Below are 19,840 nucleotides of genomic sequence, written 5' to 3' on the forward strand. Positions count from 1 at the left end.
CAGGCTGGCTGATTTCCAACATAATCCTCAGAATGCTCTTTAAAATTACAGACCAAGAACCTGATGCAGGTAAATGAAATGTCACTTGCACAAAGGCTGCTCAAACACTCCATGCAGATTGTTAATTTGTGCCACTGCACATCCCCTTGCAAGAAAATGTGTGATTTAGTGCCTTAATGCAAAGTATAAAAGAGACTTCAACAACTACCTGCTTACACATACACAGTCTACCATAAATATTAACTAGGGTTTTTTTAGTTTGACTTTTGAAATAAAACTTGCATCTTTTAGTTCCCTAATGGAAGGGAATGCTTGAATTCAAGACAGGGGTCCAAGGGATGCTCAGCAAGCAGGAACATGGGCAGTGACCCCACAGAACAGAATGGGAGGGAAGCCTTGATCAATCTGAAACATTAATTTCTATTTCCAAACCTCACCCAGAGTCCTTTCTCACTAGATGCACAGCACAGGCTAAATCAGAGCAGCCACTGTGAGCAACCAGACACAATTTCCTTGCACCTGAGCCTGAGTTTTTCCCTCCTTAAGAGCACACTCTCTTTTCAAGGGAGAAAAAGCTTGGCTAGGCAGAACCACCCCTTCCACTGTGTCTATTCCAGCAGAGGAAGGTCAGCTGCTTCACCTGGGAAATCACCTGTGTTTTCAAAGTGCTGCTGCTCCTGAGCACCCCATGGCTCCTTCCATCCCGCTGGAGGTGCTGCCCAGCCCCAGCATGTCCAGAGCAAAGATTTCCATCCCAGAACCCCAGCACACCCCACACTTGTGCTGTGACTCTGGCATCCCATGGTCTGTATCTGCTTTTTCAACTCAAGTGACCCCCAAACATTTTTCCTTAGGGAAACTGCTCAGTGACCTTTGGGGTGATCACTCCCCTTTCACCCCACGGAGCTGCTCTTTGCAAATCCCTTACCTTGCTCAAGGCTGCATCTGTCTCTGCTATGTGCCTCCTCTTCAGCTCTGATACCACCTTTTCCATCTCCATCTTGACACTGTTCAGTGCTGCCTCCTTGTCTCGAGCTGCCTTCAGCCTCTCCTCGTCCCTCTGGAGGCTCAGGTCCAGCAGCTGATGGTTCCTCAGAGTGTTGGCCTGGATCAGCTCCTCCCTCAGCTTGCGGATCTGGTTCTCCAAACAGGAGATCACCTGAGAGCAAGAGCAAACAAAGTGACAAAACCCAAACCCACAGCACAAACCCCCTCTTGGTTTCCTCCAGCAGGCTGTCAGCTGGGGTAGGAGCAGACTCAGAGGATGCTCTGTGCCTCTTCCTCTTCTTGCACACAGATAAATACAACTCCCCCTGCCCAAAGCATTGGTAAGATGAACATTTTGGAGGAGAAATTGAGTTTGTGGCATATAATCACTGTATATCCTACCCATGCCTTCTTTTTTTATGCTTAAGAAATGACCTGCTGCCTTCTAATGAGCTATCATATATCATCAATCATTAATCCATCTCTGCTGGCCCCCGAAGGAGGAACACAAAGGGGGAGGGGTTGAAGTGACAGGAATAAAACTGTGTCACTCCAAATTCCACAGAATTCACTCTGCTACCTCACCACAGGAGTAGATACCACACCTATTACTTCATATTGCACTTGAATGTAGCTCTCACCAGTTACTTTTCTAACTCCATTTCCTCTGTGGGTTCTTCACTGGCAGCATCACATCTGGGCCATAAAGCACTGCCCCTACAGCCAAGGGTGATGGATGACACTGAGAGCACATCTGTGTCCTCACTCATAAATGTAATTCTGAAATGAGCACTTTCACTACAGAACTCACACAGAATTGCCCCCCTTTGTCCTCCCTGTTTCACAAGAAACTTTGCAGTTGCCTGGAATTCTTTCACAGAGGATGTGACAATCCTGAGAGCAGAAATTGATGATCAACCAAGTAAGTGCAGGTGACTCAGCTCAAGCTTATTAAAGGTTTCACAAGAAAATCTGAGGAAAAACAGTGTATATTTAAAGTTCCCATTGTCCTGGAATGCCAGTTTCTCTCCAACTACTATTTTTCTTCTTCAGACATTTTTAATACACTGTCTGTACTCAGCTACACCATTTATTAGCAGCCTCTGAGAACCACATTACTACAAAACTTTGAAAAGGAAACATTTGTCTCTGACCAAAATTGGGACAAGAATGACTATCAGATCTATTGCCTTGTACATTAATCTCCCAGGACAGATTCCTATAAATACTGTGATCTGAGAGAGGAAAAAAAAAAAATCAAGGCTTGAAAGTTTGCCTATTTTTCAAGCTATTTGAACTATATGGTGTAATAAAAGACATCATCTCTCTTCAAACCTTCAGTTTGTCCTTCAGCTATCCCAGCTGTAACATGTATTAAATAATATCAACCATCTCAGAAACTTATTTTGCTTCCATGCTTTCTTAATTACTCACTGGCATTAGTCCCTACTATGTCAAAGGTAAGAGTGTGTGCATGGTGGGAAGGAATGAGCACGTCATTTGTGTACAGAACTCTACCACAGGCCACATTTTTCAGTCCTATCAGCATTATCTCAAACATATGTTTCATATACTGTAATCTGTGCTAGATCCTTTCCTTCCTTTCCTGAGCTTTTCCTCCACACATGTTTAATTTCTTATTAAATCTGTATACAGACTCAAAACGTAAAGTACATTTCAGTGTGTAATTATAATCCGCAATGTACTTTTATAATTCTTTCGGAAAATGATTTCATCTGCAGATCACAAGAACATGACAGCCTGCCTGGCTGTTCCTTAACCAAAGCAGCACTAACTCAATGAAGATAAGAGCTGCAGTTGCTGATGGGTGATATGGTCTGAGTTCCAAATTGACACACGGAGAATTTGGGGTTTTTAACAGCTGCCCCAGTGCAAATCCTGCCTGAAATAGCCACAATTATCTTTTAATCTGTGAGAGTTCTTTTTGAAAGCTCATTCTTTCCTTTTTTTTTTCCTCCGTTGTATTTTAAAATAAAAAACTTCCTTTAATAACACCCCCAACACACACACACACACAAGTGAAACTAAGGAATGACACTGCTCAGAAGTTCCCTAAAAAGTTTGTTAAAGTATTTAGGGCAAGAAATCAGGGCTAGCTTTTAATAATACAAGGAAAATTCATTCACAAATGACACTGCAAGCCAAAATAAAGACTGGGTGAATTCCTGTTATACCTTTTAAGATTTACTTCCTTCTTTATTCAATGGTTCTTATGCAAAGTCATTAGAAAATGAAACACAACCCAGTGTTTTCTGTAAGGACAAAGTAACAGCTCCCAGCTTCAGAGCCAAAACTGGGGACAGCCAAGAGTGAGCTGAATGTTATAGGTAAAGCAACAGTAATTAATATGCAAAGGAGCATTAATGTTGGACCTAATAGATGGCAAAAGCAGATTTGGTTCTATTAGGGAAGAAGAAAGACTCTGAAGACAGGGTGATGGCAGCGAAACTAATATGATTAAAGGAGTCCCTTTGGAGCAACTTCACTGCGACTAAGATGATGTTAAGAGACATCTAATCTCTCCAAAGTGACTGGAAAAAGCTTATATTGGGGATCACAGACACAGTTCCTGTCAATTACTTCCAAGTAAGTCCAGTTCTCACAGCCAGATTAGTTTTTCCCATAAACAAAGTCAGTGGCAGAAGCAGCTTACGCCCAACTCAGCGCCTGAGACAACTCGGTGTGACACGGATATCTCCCCACTGCTGCAGGAAATGAATCCCAAACTTTCCAGCACTAAGACTCTGCTATTCCACATGCCAGCTTTAATAAACTATTATTAGACTTAAATGTAGGCAAATTAGGGGGAAAAAAAAGCCCCAAGATGACTTAATTCTCTGTTGCAAAAAATCCATGAAATATAAAACTTATGGGCAACTGACTTTTCTTAACGATTCTGTGGGAAAATAAAAGCTGCAGTTACAAAATCTCACTTCTCAGCTCCTGATCCAAAGGCAGGATGGGCTCTTTGTAACACTGAGTCCTCTTTCTCATTCTTGGTTTCTCAAATTCTCCTCTGGCTGCCCAAATCTCTGCTTGGGAACCAAATGGTTTGCATGGTCCAAACAACTGCTTGAGTACAAGAGCTGCTGTGAGAAAAACACACCTTAAACATCTGAGCAAATTATTATTGTGCTAATGGAGGATTAAACATAAGAAATAAAGGCTGACAGTATGTAATAGAACCAAAATGTTACTGCCACTTGCTGCCTTTTCTGGATCAAAGTGTTGTAGTCTCTATTTCAGTGGTGTGGGTACAAGCACATGAAATAAGAGAGATCTGTATCTATTTTAGAAAGGATGCAGAAGTTTGTAGCAATTCCCAGCATGGCCATGCCACAGGAACATGCCTCAAACAAGGAAGCACTTTTTATAAGGACCATTAATCCACATACAGGACAACAAACAGAAAGACAACACCAGCTTAGACAGTTCCCCAAATGGAACAAAAATACATAAACTGTGCGACAGAGATTTCATAAAGGTTTAAATGACATATTTGTACATCCCTTGGATGAAGAAACTGCTGGCCAAGGTGGTGACTTCTATTTCTGTTTCAAAGAAATAACTTAAGAATTCTAACTAAGAATATCTGTGCTGAAATGGTGTCATAAAAAGGGTGGGTCACAAGCCCACAGCAATTTGCCTGCAGGGAAAAAATAGACTTGAAAGAAAAAGAAGAAGGTTGGTCACTCACTTTGGCCTATTTAAAATGCCAATAAATGCACTGCGTGTTATTTGGAAGGGAAACATGTGCTCTTAATTTTAAAAAGTAAATTGCATAAGAAAATATAAAGTTGGCAAAACGTTTAAATTAAAATCTGTTGCTGGTGTCTGAAACTGCTCCACTTACGGGCAACAGGGATGAGAAATGGACTGAATGACTACAGCCTAATTAAAAACAATAATAACACAAATCCCCTTTATTTTCCAGGAGCTCCCACCTCACCCCCACGAAGATTTCCTTGGATCAGTTTCTGAGGAAGAGGCTGGAGCATGAGAGCATCCTCACCCAGGGAGGAGCACACGCAGCTCGGTGTCCCTGCCCCCCGAGCATGACACACAAACCACATCCACCCTGCTCTGGGCCTTGGAAGGCACAGAAACAAAGCAGGGTTAAGATGAAAGGCACTCCTGATTTATTCTTTCAGCAGATTTACAGTAAGTGGGTAAGGCCTGCCACAGATGAAGCTGCAGGAACCTCAGTGCTCTGCCCTGCTGGGAGCACTGCTGGAACAGAGCATCTCTGTTCAACACCCCTGTGCTCCTCAGGGGGCTCCTGACAACTCTGCAAACTGAGTTTCAGGAGTTTTCTGTGCTGGGTTAACTTGGCTCCAGTCAGGGATGGCTGCACAGGGCTCACTTTGCTGTGTTTCATTTTGCTGGCATGTAACATTTAAAAATCTACAACAAACCCCCTGAACCTCTGAGCAGCAGCATGGACCAGGCTGGATGATCCCAAAGATCCTCTCTGGGATAATAACCTCAAATATCAGCCTGTAAGTCACAGCCCTATTTGACCACAGATAAGCAGCTTCTGCCTCTGTGTGCCAAGACCTTCTCAGCATTTCCTCCTGAGAAGAACACTGAGATGAGCAGTGTGTGCTGGGAACATCAGCTGGGCCCTCCTCAAAGGGACATTTGTGTCTCTGTCTCACCACACTGCCCTGGTGTGACTGCCCTGGATGAGGCATCCATAACATTTGTTATTGGGCACTGGATTATTTTTGAAAGGAGATCAGTCCAGTCAAGGGAAAGGCAATCTGTAATAAAAACAAATCTCACTTTGATGATGAAGAACTGAAAGGAAAATCAGGAATTAAGCAGGAACACTCAGTGATTCAGTGGTGACAATGACTCCCTTTTTGCCCATCAGCAGTGTCCCAGAGGAGGGGGATGAAGTGTCCTGTAAAAAAAATTTACTGTAAAACACCTTAGAGGGGATTATCTGCTGAAATTGGGAATCTGAACGACTTCAGCTTTCCTGTGAGTAAACAAAGCTTTACCAAATGCTGGGAAACAGATCATACAAGTTCCTCTACCATCACAAAAACAACCAATGCCTTTAACATAAAAGAAGTCTGAAAAATAAACAAAATATTTGCAGCTCTAAGCTTAGAAAGAAGTGTAGCTCTAAGAACTTCAAATGTGTGTAATGTTGATTTGTGTTTAGAACAAAATTGGTTTATATTAATGAGTTCTTCTACTGCAGCTTCTGCAAGGGACAACAATCCTTCTCTTAACTGATCTTATTCTGGTTTTCAGGAACTATTCTCATGATTTTTACCCTCTAGGCCCTGCCAACCAGGGGCCAGGCATAGTCCTAATGGCTCTCTGATTTTTCTGTCCACAAATCATCCTACTCACTGACTCACTGGTCCCACTGTACCTGCATTTCTCCATGCCCAAGGAATTCCAAGTGGCCAGTCCAGCCAGCTGGCAGCTATTTGTGGCTCTTTTGTATTGAATTCAATCATGTCCATTTAAACAACTATATTAAAAACATTTTCTATACCATGGCAATTTCAATTAAAGTATGTAAAGAATTTATTATCCTTTTTCTCCTATGACTCCTAAAATCAGCAATTTGTCAATATTATGAATACTTTAAAAGATGAGACTTCATTTGCAAAGAAAACCAGTGGCACATTATCACATGGGTTATGATGTGGCAGAGCACAAATTAGCAGGGAAAAGTAATAAACAGCTATTTAGCTTTCACAGCACAATTATTACACTGTCAAGTTTAAATGCCTTTTGGGTAAGAACACACAGGCCCATAAATGTGGTATTTAAGGGAGCAGATAAATGAAATGGTGTGAAATGAAGTGAAAATGAACAACAATTCAGTGACCAGCAGGTTGGGCTCAGTTCCCAAGAGCAATGATCATTCCAAGAGCATGGGGCTGTGCAAGTCCTTCCAGGGAAAAACACAGAAATTAGTCCCCCCACCATTATAAATAGTCCTGGACAGTGGTCTAAGACTTCCTAGAAACACTAAAATATCAGCTTCAATACTCAGAGATGCATTTTATTGTATGTAGTACTGTGTGCACACTAAAGTGTTCTCGTTCTTGAGGGTAAAAAAATTCTCTCCAGAATGTTGTTTCTATTGCAGAGCTCCTTAAAAAGGAGCCATCTTCATCCTATTTATATACATTTATAAATATCCTATATGTGACTACATTGCAGTGATGGGGTGAAGTTGTGAATATGTTCATAAATGAAATGCCCTCAGTTTATAAATCAGGCTGGATATTATCAAGTTTAGGTCTTGGAGGAAAAGGACACAAGCCAAAGCTGCACTCACTAACCTGCACAGCACAGGAGAAGGGGAAGCTCTCCAGGCTCAAGAGATGAATGCCCAGTGAAGAAACCTCAGTGGCAGCAATGCAGGGGACAAGTGAGGGTGAAAGGTGTGCAGCCCAGCAGGGGCAGATCTCAATCCCCACATTCCAGGATTTATTCCAAGGTCTGTTGACTCCATCCTCTCACCTCTGTACCTGTACCTCTGACATCTCTCTTGAAAATACCCCCTGGGATTTGTAAAGGGAGGTGCTGAGTTGCCAACTTACACATTCATTTCATTAATTTTAACAGCATTAAACTGCTTTTAAAGGTCAAACCTCCTTAATAAGATTCTTTATTTGGGCTCTTCCAGCACTGTGCACATCCTGAAAAATGCCTCTAACATTGATGAATCTGATAAAAGTTTATTCCTACTAACCCTGCTTATCTTATATCTACCAGGTGTGGGGACTGGTTTAACACCACCCTACCTGTACAGTGCTGCTGGAGGGGAACATCACCCACCTCTGGTACCCAAACCATGGCCAACAAACACCCCTTCACCACAACTCCTGCACTGAGCATCATCCAAGGAAGGTCCAGCACCCCTCCAGAAGAGATCTGACTTTTTAGTAATGTATTTGCTCTGTGTTGTCTAACCTTGTTTAGCATTTCCTGAGACACAGTGAAAGTGTTGACTCACTAAGAACAATAGTTACCTTCTGCTCAGCTCCACTTCCAATGAAATCAAGGAAAAATGAGCCATTCCTATAAATAAACATGCTTAGGCAACAATTAACAGGTAATTTAACCCCCAAACTGTTCACTGACTCTGGCAGGTATTTCTGAAGGCTGAAAAGAAACAAGCAATACAGGTATATCAAAAAGCCTGCAGGGAAAAGTTACACTGAAAATAATCCTCACTTTGGTTTCTCCATCTTAGAAAAGCACAGCAGATTTTTGAGATCTGCTGTGACATGGCATTAAGCAAAACACAAATTTTGATGATTTTTTTTTCCCCAAAAGAAGTGCACTGAAGTAGATCTGGAGCCAGTCAGCTGCCTAAATCCCAGTTAATGTAAATGGCACTTAAGCTACAAACTGGGCTTAAAAAAATAAGGAGAGGGGGGAAGAAAGAAAATCAGACATCCATTTGAACAGCTCCACAAAGAGCTTAAAATTAACAGAGCTTATTTCCATTTCTTAATTTACATAAGTACATTTGATTCCAATTTAGTTAACAGCAGCTAGAAAGCAGAACTTCATCTAGGTTGGTTATTGTCACTGCCTTCCCAACAAAATGAGTTTTAGTCAAAGGGAAGAACCTTGAGCTTACACGTGTAACAAAACAATGCAGAGAGTGGTGAGCCAAAGGATTACTCACTGAGTTGAAATTGAGATAAATGGAAATACATTTTCCATTTCACTGTTCTAAGACCTGTAATAGACTTGGCCCTCTTGCCTTGGAGACTGATCCAGAGCACTTTTTCCTTCCCTGATTTACTGTATTTGCTTTGAAACAGAACTAGTGAGACAAAAATTAAAAATTCTGCCTTCCTTCTCCACTCCTTTTATCTGATGAAAGGAGTGTTTACCTTTGTATTCTCCCTTGTACAAACAAAATGATTGGAATAAAACTGCTAAGGGACCTGCCAGGAAAGGACTCATTTCCTTCTGTCTTTCTACCCAGAATTTTAATGGAGACACTTGAATGGGCACATAACAACCAACCTAACTGATTAATGGAACTTAAATATGATGGAGATAAGGAAATAAATCAGCCATAAAAACCTGTTTAATGCAGTGATCCCCTATAATAACTTGTGAGATCAAACTATAAATAAAGTGCAGAGTGGCTAAAAAAAAAAATAAATTAAAATCTACATGTTAATTAATATTTACATTAAAATCTGCATGTTAATCTGCACTGTACAGTTCACAACAATCCATCCCTAAATGATGATTGATGCAAATGACACCAAACATCTTCCCTGTTTTCCTTTATGAAGAAATTTAATTTCTGCATTTCAGGCTTTGAGAGGAAAATATTCCTCTCAGATGAATGTTACAGAAATGTTCAGTTCTGAAATAACATCAGAGCAAAGCTTGTTCTGAAAGTGAGGAAAAGCTACTGATATTTAAGGAAGGATTGGAATTTCCTCCAATGGAATCCAGAAGTGGAGCCTAAAGATCTCTGCAGTGGACTGGGAAGAACCACCTGTCAATGTCAGAGCATTTTGTGTCCAGTGTCCCCCAACTCAAAGCTTTTAAAAAATATTTGAATTTAAATTGTCCACACATGAAATTTAAAAGCATTAGCATTTCCTGAACAATGTGTAATGCTGATTTAAATGCAGACACAATGTATTGCAGATTTAAGGATTATTATAGACATTCATCTCCATGAGGCAGCAAAATTAAACTTATTCTAATTCCCCATTTATCCCCAGAAGAGGAACATGCTGCATTGTCTATGAGAATGTCTTTGCCTGTCAACTACAGAAGAAATTTCACTGCAAGCAAAAAAGCCCAAAACAACCTCATACTTCAAAAATACACCTAGAAAAGCATCACACACTTTTATTTTGGATGCATTTGTTGCTCCAAAAGCACCACTTTTGAATATTTCCACATTTTACCTCACACATCCCATAAGGGTTTTGGCATTGGACACAAAACCTGACAGGACAAACCAAAGACAAGATGCAGATAAAAAGCCTCAGCAATCAGCTGCCCATGCATAAAATTCTGCCATCTTTAATTTCTGAAGCTCATACTTGTAGAAAAGCCCACTTTGGACAGCAGCTCCCATCCAGGCACCTGCCAGGACCTGAGGAATGCTCCCAGCTCCAACCAAGCTCTGCCCTCACCCTTACTGAGGTGAAAAAGAGAAAGTCTGCAAAACTCCAGCATAACCCCAGGAAGGCAGCTAAGGAAGCCAATGCTGTCATTCTCAGGGCCAACAACAGAGATTTCAGTGCACCACCTGCCCTGCTCTGCTCTGCTCCAGGATGCCAAGAGCAGGAACATCTCTGATGTCACACTGCTCCAGGGAAGGTGACAGCCTTGAACCAAATGTGAAGTCCTTGTTCTCAGCCTCATGACTGGCAGTATGTGTGGGCAGGAATCCTGAAATCCAGCAGCTCCAGGAATAAAAGTTGTAGCACTCACAGGTTTAGATTTGAAAGAAATAATCACTTCTGACTGTACAGATTGCTCACTTCTGCATGGCAGCAACAACAGCTGCAGTATTCCTGTTGTGGTAAATTCTCACCCTCACATCAGCTGCTTACACAAACAATATGAAGAATTACACACACAGGTCCAACTTTTGGCTTTCTCCTTTCCAAATTAACTTCTCATTGGAAGAAGCTCATTCTAGCAATCAATGCCTAGAGACAATCCTGATATAAAACACACAAATGTGTCACCTTCACCTGAGGAGCAAAATCCTAGAGAAGGTTGTCTTTAACCAGCTCAGGTGTCAGGCTGGAATTGAGGTATCAGTGAAGGCACCTACTGCCACACAGCCCCAGCTGGTGCTGGCTCCAGCCTCCCTCTCTGCACTTCACCCTCCAGTGCTGGCAGTGCCCATCATCTCCACAGCAGCTCTGCTGAGTCCAGACCTTTTGGAAGCCTCCTGCTCCTGCTACCAGCTCAGAAAGATGACATCAGCCACAGGATGATCTGTTCAAAAGAAATGAAAACTGTGCCTAACAGTTCTTCTCTTGAAATGGAGAGGGGTTTTGGCTCAGCATCTTCCTCAGGCACCTTTCTGTTGATCTCTGTCCTTTTCATCCTTCTCAGTTTGTCCTTGAATTCAGTTGATGCCACTTCATTCTCTGAATGATAAATAGGCCACTGCATCCTGGGGCAGGAATTTCTTCAGATTTATTTATGCAACTGTTTTGGATCTACTGTACTCTGAATAAATATTAATACACAGTTTAAATATAAAAATCTAAATACATGCAGACTCTATAAAATAGCAGTTAAACAAAATAACTCATTTATAAAGGTCCATGTTTATATTTACTATTCTCTTAAAAAAAAAAACAAACAAACCCAAAACACAACCTCAAAATTGCACTAAGAAATCAGGGAAAATGTACTATTCCTAAATTGAACATTCTGGCAGGGAACAACAGCTGTGGGAAGGGTTTGGAGGAGAAACTCTTGATTGGAGGCAGAGCACCAAATGGAGCTGGCTCCTTTCTGTACATCAGCCTTCTAAGGTGACAGAATTTGAAGAATTTTGAAACCTGCTGCTTTCCTTCTCTGGAAAGCATCACTGTTTTGAAGGGCACAATCTTACTCTGTGAAAATAAATAAGAAATCATGACTTTTTTAGCATGTTTTTACTAACACAAAGATCAGGGAGCTGGTAGAGAGATTATTTCTTGGATACCTTGAGGTGGCGGTTTTGACAAATGGTTTCTGATGCACTTGTGAGACACAGATTTTTTTCCCCACACGCAGGACTAATTACCACATTAATGAAGCATATAAAGGAATAGCAGGGCTAAACCTCCTTGAAGCTCAGGCACAGAAAAACAAACATTGCCTTCCATATAAATGGCTGCTTTAGGAGCCATTCCTGATTAATCCTGTGTATTCCCTCTCAGCCTCTGATGCCAGAGATGCTGAAGAAACCTTATCACAAGGGTTTGTCTGCACAGCTCCAGCAATGAGAGTAATCCACTAAGCATCCCACACAATACTCAGGTAGAGCAGGTAAGAATTAATTGGTACCCTTCCCACCCACCCCCCCAGAATTTCTGATGCTCAAACTGTTTTTCCCTTCATTGAAGCACTCGGCCTAGACTGGCTTGTCCCGCAGTGACATGTATATTGAATACAAATCAGACAGCAGAGCTTTAAATCTGTGTTGCAGCTCTCATTTCCAATTCGAGAACTGTACTATAATCATAAGCTTCTGGTGGATGAAAGGAAATCAGCTCTCTGAATATTAGCTAATGCCACATTTGCAAGTCCTGAAGAGATCTGTGCTGTTTAAAAAAAAAAAAAAAAAAAAAAAAAAAATAGATCATTTCTCGTGAACCTATATATATGAATCGCTTTGTACTGCTGGGCTGATAGAAGCGATGCCTGTGCTGGGATTAAACCCTTTTCATCATAAAACCTCATCTGGTTCCGAGTCCAAGTCCATCAAACCTTTTCCCTTTAAAGTCCCGCCTTTGATTCTACATCAATTTATTCAAACCGCAGCTGGGTGGCTGAAAACGAAAGGACAGCATCATTTAAACCAACCATGTTCCTAACTTGAAAGAAGGACTATAATTAAAAAAATGGGCATAAAAGAATGGAAATGGGATAATATTTTTTAATGGTAGTTCAAAGGCCGACAGATGTCAGAGCCTTTGAAGATGTCAGTACACTGAGCAAGGAGTTGCCATTAAATAGTTTGCCTGAGAGGTGAAGCAGCTTTTTAATGACTGAAAAAGCCCTTGCAGACACATCCTTGTGTTTTTAATTTGTCAGAGTTTCTGCAGTATTTTCTGATTAATGACACATGATTATAACTGCATAGCACACATATTTTTATACTTTGTTAAATGAATACTTTATTCCACATTCCTTCAGTGCCAGATAAAAACAGGAAAGCTTTACTACAGAGTCCAAAACTATTCAGATTGCTCAAATATTTATGGTAATTTGAGGGGATTGGCCAGATCCAGAGCTTCTATGTGTTGCTACCTTTTGTTTTTTAATGGAGCTATTACTACAGCCACCACAATGTGCATGCATTAAATGAGCATATGACCCAGTAAAGCATTGTGCCCTTCTTGTGCCCTAAACAATCAGAGCTTTCATAATTCACTGAAGAACAAAGTCATCAAATCAAAATAATATTTAAAAAATCCCAGGGTTGATCCTGAACAATACAAACAATGGCTGCCAATGTATTGTAAGTGGAAAATAACTTATCCAAGGAAAAAAGCATATTGCTGGGAAACATCATGTTCAGAAGAAAAACACCAATATTTAGAAAAGCAGATAAAATCCCCATCTTGGGCTGAGAAGATGCTCTTGCAACATCCTTCATCTCTCTCTTAACATATGCAAATTTTTTCTATTTTTCCCCACTAATGGGAAATGTAGTAGTCTGAAATACAGGCACAAATTCTTTTGCTGCCAAGAAAAAGCTCTCCCATCACTACAATAGGCTTTTGTGGATGCCTGCCAAGCTGAGCAGGTACAGCCCAGGGACAGCCCAGCCCTGGGCAGGGACAGGAAAAGCCAGCACTGTGTCCCCTACCTTGTATCACACCTCAGAGCATCACCCACATGAGAACACAGTCATTACAAGGGAATTTGATTAATGTGCTGCTCCTTCTGCTCTTCCAGCCTACATTCAGCTTGTAATTGGATCATAAATAGAAATGTGATGGGCTCAGCTAAAAGCATGCAGAGATTGGAGGTGCTGTAGCAGAGCTTTGTGAAACGAGTTGCTGTTCTGCCCTGAATATTGACAGGATTTCATATGTAGGAATATTTGGCTTGTTGCAATCCATATCCATCAGGAATCTCTGTGTGCCACCCCCTCAGGAAGCTCCTGGAGGGGAGGGAGGTGGCTCTGGACACTCACTGCCCCATGGATGTGCAGTGGGAGATGAAGGAAGCTGAGAGCCAGGTGTGTTCTGCTGCATGTCCCACCCACTGCACAGTTATCCTGCTGCCAGAGCAAGCACTCCAGAGTTTGAAAAGGAAAAGAATATGGCTGCAGAGAGAAAAAGCATAATTCTGAAATGGAATTCCCCCACATGTATTTATTGAATGGAAGCAGAGCCCTGCTAGGAAACATGGTGGAGTTAGGATTCCACTAAAAAGAACATGGAGAATTGGACAGCTCTCAGTACAGACAATTGTAATCCCACTCCCAACTAACCTTCCTCCTTGAGTTATCCCACAATTACCTCCAAAAACAGTTTTACTTAAAAGCAAAACAAAGCCTAACCTACCATACATCATGAGACCACCTGACTTTATCATGAATCCCACATGGATTTGAGAACACTCTGAATTAACACACTTTTGCCACTTTTCCTGGAAAACAAACAGCACGTGGGAGCAGGCAGGAAGCTGCTCAGCAGGATGGGGTGGAGCAGCCCATGGGAACACCCAGAGAAGGGCTCATTCCCTCTTCCATCCCATCTCAGGAGCTGGGCAGGTCCTGGATACCAGGGGAGCTCAGCAGGGGTGTTGGGATAGGGACATGCTCTGGATGGAAGAAAGCAAAGGAGCAAGATCTACAAATCCAAGAGGTCCTTGATGTCATCTCTGTACAGAAATCTGTACAAAATTCAGTTATTATTTTGGCACTGTGGTAATAATAGCAGAATAAAATGGTGAATTTCAAGCAGTTACAGCTGAGCTGAAATAAACCTTCAGAGAACAAAGAAAAGACACTTCTTTAAGCTGTGGGATTTTCTACAGAATTCCAAATTAATTACACAAACCAAAGGAACGCTACTCACAAAAGATGCATCAGAATTCTGAATAAACCTTATAAAGTTCTTCTAAAATGGGAAATACCAGACATCCTGAAAATAACGTTTTGCTACAAGCCCAATATAAGCAGACAAAGCTGAGCCATACAGACTCTATCCATTAGAGGGCAATAATACATATACACACACTCAGACACATATATACACACAAACACACTCCTTCATGTATCCCAAACTGATTTTACCAGGAAAAAAAATTAACATTTTCTGTCTAATATTACCAACAGTATATTGACAGCTTGGGTCCTGTTCTCTCTACTCCCCCTGCACTCCCCAACAACAGCATCCAAGAGATAAAAGGTCAATAACAAATTATTCTTTAAATTTGCTTTCCCATGAGGAAATCTGTGCAATACACAGCTTCAAAAGGCTTCTAGTTAGTTATTATTGAACTTGAGTGGGCTGAACAGCCAGCATGTCTGTAAGCATGGCCATCATTACAGAGGCTCCCAAACTTTGAACAGACAAAAATGTTCTTGATGTGCTCATCTGCCATCTCAGTCAAACACTTCTGCATTTCCTTGCAGTGACACCAGAAGCTTTGATAGCAGCAGCCAGTGCAGACATGGCAAGGGGCCAGCACCCTTCAGCTGTCTGAGAGCTACACACAAACCATGGAAGGGCATTTTTCATGTTACTGGGGACACTCAGGTGAGGCAGCTTGTGTGCTGTGTTTCTGCTTCCCTGCTCCAACCATGCCAGCCTACAGAGAAACCAACTGCTAAACCCTGTTTAGCTCAGGTCCCCAACCTCCTGCTGCCCCCCTGCAGCATCCCCCAAGCACAATTATGGTATCAGCTCCCAGGGACAGGAACTGTCTGTTGTTCCATGTTCTCACTAACACAACATAGACTCAGACCCCGAGAGGATTCCAGCAATACAAATAATTACCAGCAGCCCCTAAACTGCTGCTTGTCAACATCTCATTAGTTACAGGACTGCTGGAGTTCACAGGGACACACAGGCAGCTGGATCAGTCACTTAATGGCCAGTAATTCCTGTGAGCATCCACACACCACTGATTTGGTTTTGGGATGGTGTTTTTCCCTTTTGTTTGTTTGTGGGCTTTTTGCTGGTTTCTGCTTTGTTTGGGTTTTTACAAAACATATTACTCTGCAATTACCAATCCCTACTCCCTTGAAAACAGCAATTCAGGTAACAATGCCATCTATCAGCTTATTGTTTTCATCCACTGCTGAATAAATATTAATTTTATATTAAACTAGAGGTTTAATTGAAGATGTGAATTTCATAAGGTGCAAGATGTAGAGTAACAGACTTGTCCAGGACACAGACAGGACACAGGTGCCCTCCAACCCAGAAATCCCTAAGGATACCAAATACAGCAGGAGAACATGCAGCTTCCTTCAAATCTTCCAGTGTACTCTGTGTTTGCAGCAGCTGCCTTTCCAAAAATCACTTTCTCCACTGTTTCTCTTTTCTAAAATTCATTTTACAGATGCCAATACAGCAGAAAGCACAGACTACAAAAGAACTCAAGCTGTCAGAGACAACTTTAGAAGAGTTGTATCACCTGTGTGGAAGAAGGAGTTCACTCTTCATGGGATTTTCAGACCTGTTTCACGTGAAAACACTGTGTCAGAGGGTTTTGTCCCTTTTTTTTCCTTTTTTTTTTTTTTAACCACCTTACTGATGATTTTATGGACTCTGAAGAACAACTCTAAAACCTGAAAACAGAATATTCACGATCAGGCAAATATTTTAGGGGTCAAAAGGAAAGTTTTCTTATTTGCATTATTTTAGGAGGACTTTCAGACACAGGAATACAAATGACTCTGAGATGTGTAATTGCAGTTTGAAATGTATTGTTTTCTCCAATAAACAGAAATCTACAGCATCCCTGACATCGATTCCTGTCATTTTGTCATGATAAACACTCAGGTATTAAGTACCTTCCACATCATGCACCCAGGCATGATTCCAATTAGTGCTGGATAGAAGACAAAATGTCAGCTTAATAAGCTTCAATTTGCAGAGTCTTTGAACACTCGATGATATCATCACTTTGCCAATCATTTCTTGTACTTTGGCTGCTTTTTTTTCCATCTCACCCTCTCTGTCAAAAGGAAGTCTTTCAAATCCACAGAAAGGGAAGACATGAACAACGTCAGTCATTGGTGTGACTGAGCTAAAAGATCCAAAAATGACTCCCCAGAACATCAACAGAGAACTATGATGTGCACAATATTCCCTCAAAGCTAATTTGCTGCCAACATGTAGAGTAATTGGGGGAAAAAAGTCTGCTTTAAAGTCATACTGTGAAAAATATTTTCTTGCATGAAATCAACACTAAAGACCTTAAATCACTGTCACAGTCTGTGCCACTTGTTCAAATGAAGAAACAGTTTTTCTTCAGGTAAGGTGACAATCATTTCTTCAAAGGTGACTGGGCCAAGGAACAGCCCTGCTGCCTGACTCCATACTGAAAATAACCACTGTACCTAAAATAATGGATTTTATTTCTGATTTGTTTTAAAAAAAGAAAGAAAAATGTTTTAAAAAAAGAACAAGATAAAATGCAGAGAAGGTATTCACAGTTCTGTGAGCTCAAAGGTCTGAGGCCAGCACAAGCCCACAGCTCTCAGCTGAGGACTCACAACGTTTTCTCTGTTTGGACTATCCCCAAATGCAGAACCTAAAATCTCTGCTCTTATCTGGGTGTGAGGGAAAACAGAAACACCAAATGGCAGCAGAAAAGACAAGAGATAATGAATCAGGATGGGAAGTGTGGAATGACACCAAGGATCTGCAGGGCTGTGCCAGGGCAGCTGCTCCTGCCTGAGAGCCACAGTTCAGAGATGGGGATGGGAAATGGGATGTGCTGAGGTGGGGATGGGAAATGGGATCTGCAGAGGTGGGGATGGGAAATGGGATGTGCTGAGGTGGGGATGGGAAATGGGATGTGCTGAGGTGGGGATGAGAAATGGGATCTGCAGAGGTGGGGATGGGAAATGGGATGTGCTGAGGTGGGGATGGGAAATGGGATCTGCTGAGGTGGGGATGGGAAATGGGATGTGCTGAGGTGGGGATGGGAAATGGGATGTGCTGAGGTGGGGATGGGAAATGGGATCTGCAGAGGTGGGGATGGGAAATGGGATGTGCTGAGGTGGGGATGGGAAATGGGATGTGCTGAGGTGGGGATGGGAAATGGGATGTGCTGAGGTGGGGATGGGAAATGGGATGTGCTGAGGTGGGGATGGGAAATGGGATGTGCTGAGGTGGGGATGGGAAATGGGATCTGCTGAGGTGGGGATGGGAAATGGGATGTGCTGAGGTGGGGATGGGAAATGGGATGTGCTGAGGTGGGGATGGGAAATGGGATGTGCTGAGCTGCCCAGAGCTGGTGCTGTGGTGGGAAAGGGCTGGAGCAGCTCGGAGGGGAGGATCTGGACTTGCAGGAGCTGGGAGCACACACCAGTCATGGCACTGGGGTGGGAGCAGGTCTGAAGAGCACACAGCATTTGGCTGCCCCTCCATGGGATGGGACAGCAAATTCCAAACTTCTGAGGCAGCAAAGACTTTGAGGAGTTGCTACAGATGCCGGGGTTGGGCCAGTGGGGGAACAGCTGCAGAGGTTTTACTGGTGAAGCACTGAAGCTGTGTCTGTGCCAGCAGCACCATCCCAGCCCTGCACAGAACCCACCACGGGGGCCTGGGGCTTCTCCCCCAGCAGCTCCTGTCTGTGAAGCTGAGGAACTCCAGAGGAGGTTCCCATTTTTCTTCCTGGCTAAAGCAGTGTGTGGAGGAACAGGCAGGGCAGTGCAATTTGCCATAAGCATCTCAGCTGCAATTTGTTACTGGTTTTCCACTTGAAGGTTCCTTTCTTACACTTTAATGTGGGAGCGTGTGGAGCTGTATGGATGGGCTCATATTTCTCAGCTGACATATCTTCAGCCAAAGTATGTCAGCTACAGGAGAGGGCAAGGCTCTGCACTGGCTCTGGGATTTCTTCTTCCCCCATCAGAAACCACATAAAAGAAAAACACAAATAAATCAGCTCTCCAAAATCGCTATTTATTACCTCATCATGAAACCATCTACTGGACCCTGCAGTGGTATTGAGTAATATCATTACTTAAACCATAAAGAGGTTGTATTTATTACTCAAAATTGGGAAAATTAGCATCCATATGGATCTTATTGTTTTACGAGCAGTACTGCTGCCAAAACAAGTGGTGTTAACATTCCAAACTACAGATTGTCACCATTTCTCACCCAGTGTCTCATTCTTTCACTTGGTATTTAAATTACCTCTGAACTGAGGAACTGAGTGGATCATAGAGTCCCTCCTATCAAGATATATATCATTTAACAGCCAGACTACTGTTCAAAACTTGATTTATGGTGGCAGTGAGTGAATGGAATTAACATCTGATGACCTAAGGAAGAGACTAAATTGATTTTGGATAATCTTTCTTTAGAAAAGGGATGAGAGAAAAAGCATATGCTAAGAAATTTAACTACTTAATTTGCAATACATAGCACCTTAGTAGGCAATGACAGACAGGACACCCTAACCTCCATCCCTGGAAAATGTTGTAAAACCCCATGAAATTAATTTCCAGGCACAGGAAGCATAAAAGGGTCACTGGGAACAGCAAGCTGGATAAACTAGGGCAAGGCAGGCTTGAATAAAGTTATTATCTTCTGCAGTGAAAGGGGAGAAGTGTCAGTGTCATTTATCTTGATTTTAGCAAGGTTTTGATACAGACTTTACATGGACTGGAGGGCTGAGCAGAGTGTGAGCAGAGAACTCACAGGACTCTCAGGATTTGAAGAGTCAGCCAACAAGTGGCACTCCCCAAAGTTCAGATGGGGCTGACAGAGCTGCTCCAAAGGCCTGGATGACGGGCACAGGATGGAGGGCAGGGTGCCATCCTCAGGGAGCTCAAACACTGCAAACAGGAATGGCTGCAGGGAGCTCACCAAGCCAGGTTTATTCAGCCTGGAGAACCAAACACCAAAGAGAAATCGATTTGTTGTCTTCAACT

General features: G+C 42.2%; 1 protein-coding gene across 5 annotated transcripts in view; it reads right to left on the reverse strand.

Moving 5' to 3' along the window:
* CEP112 (centrosomal protein 112) overlaps positions 1-19,840 on the reverse strand; it is a 151,708-nt gene that overhangs the window by 57,106 nt on the left and 74,762 nt on the right. For all 5 annotated transcript variants that reach the window (XM_056506104.1, XM_056506103.1, XM_056506101.1 and 2 more), the window contains one exon: positions 929-1,159. In XM_056506104.1, the coding sequence (XP_056362079.1) occupies positions 929-1,159 (231 nt within the window). The remainder of the gene's footprint in view (positions 1-928; positions 1,160-19,840) is intronic.

The sequence above is a fragment of the Oenanthe melanoleuca genome, chromosome 18 (assembly GCF_029582105.1).
Source record: "Oenanthe melanoleuca isolate GR-GAL-2019-014 chromosome 18, OMel1.0, whole genome shotgun sequence".
NCBI classification, from domain to species: Eukaryota; Metazoa; Chordata; class Aves; order Passeriformes; family Muscicapidae; genus Oenanthe; species Oenanthe melanoleuca.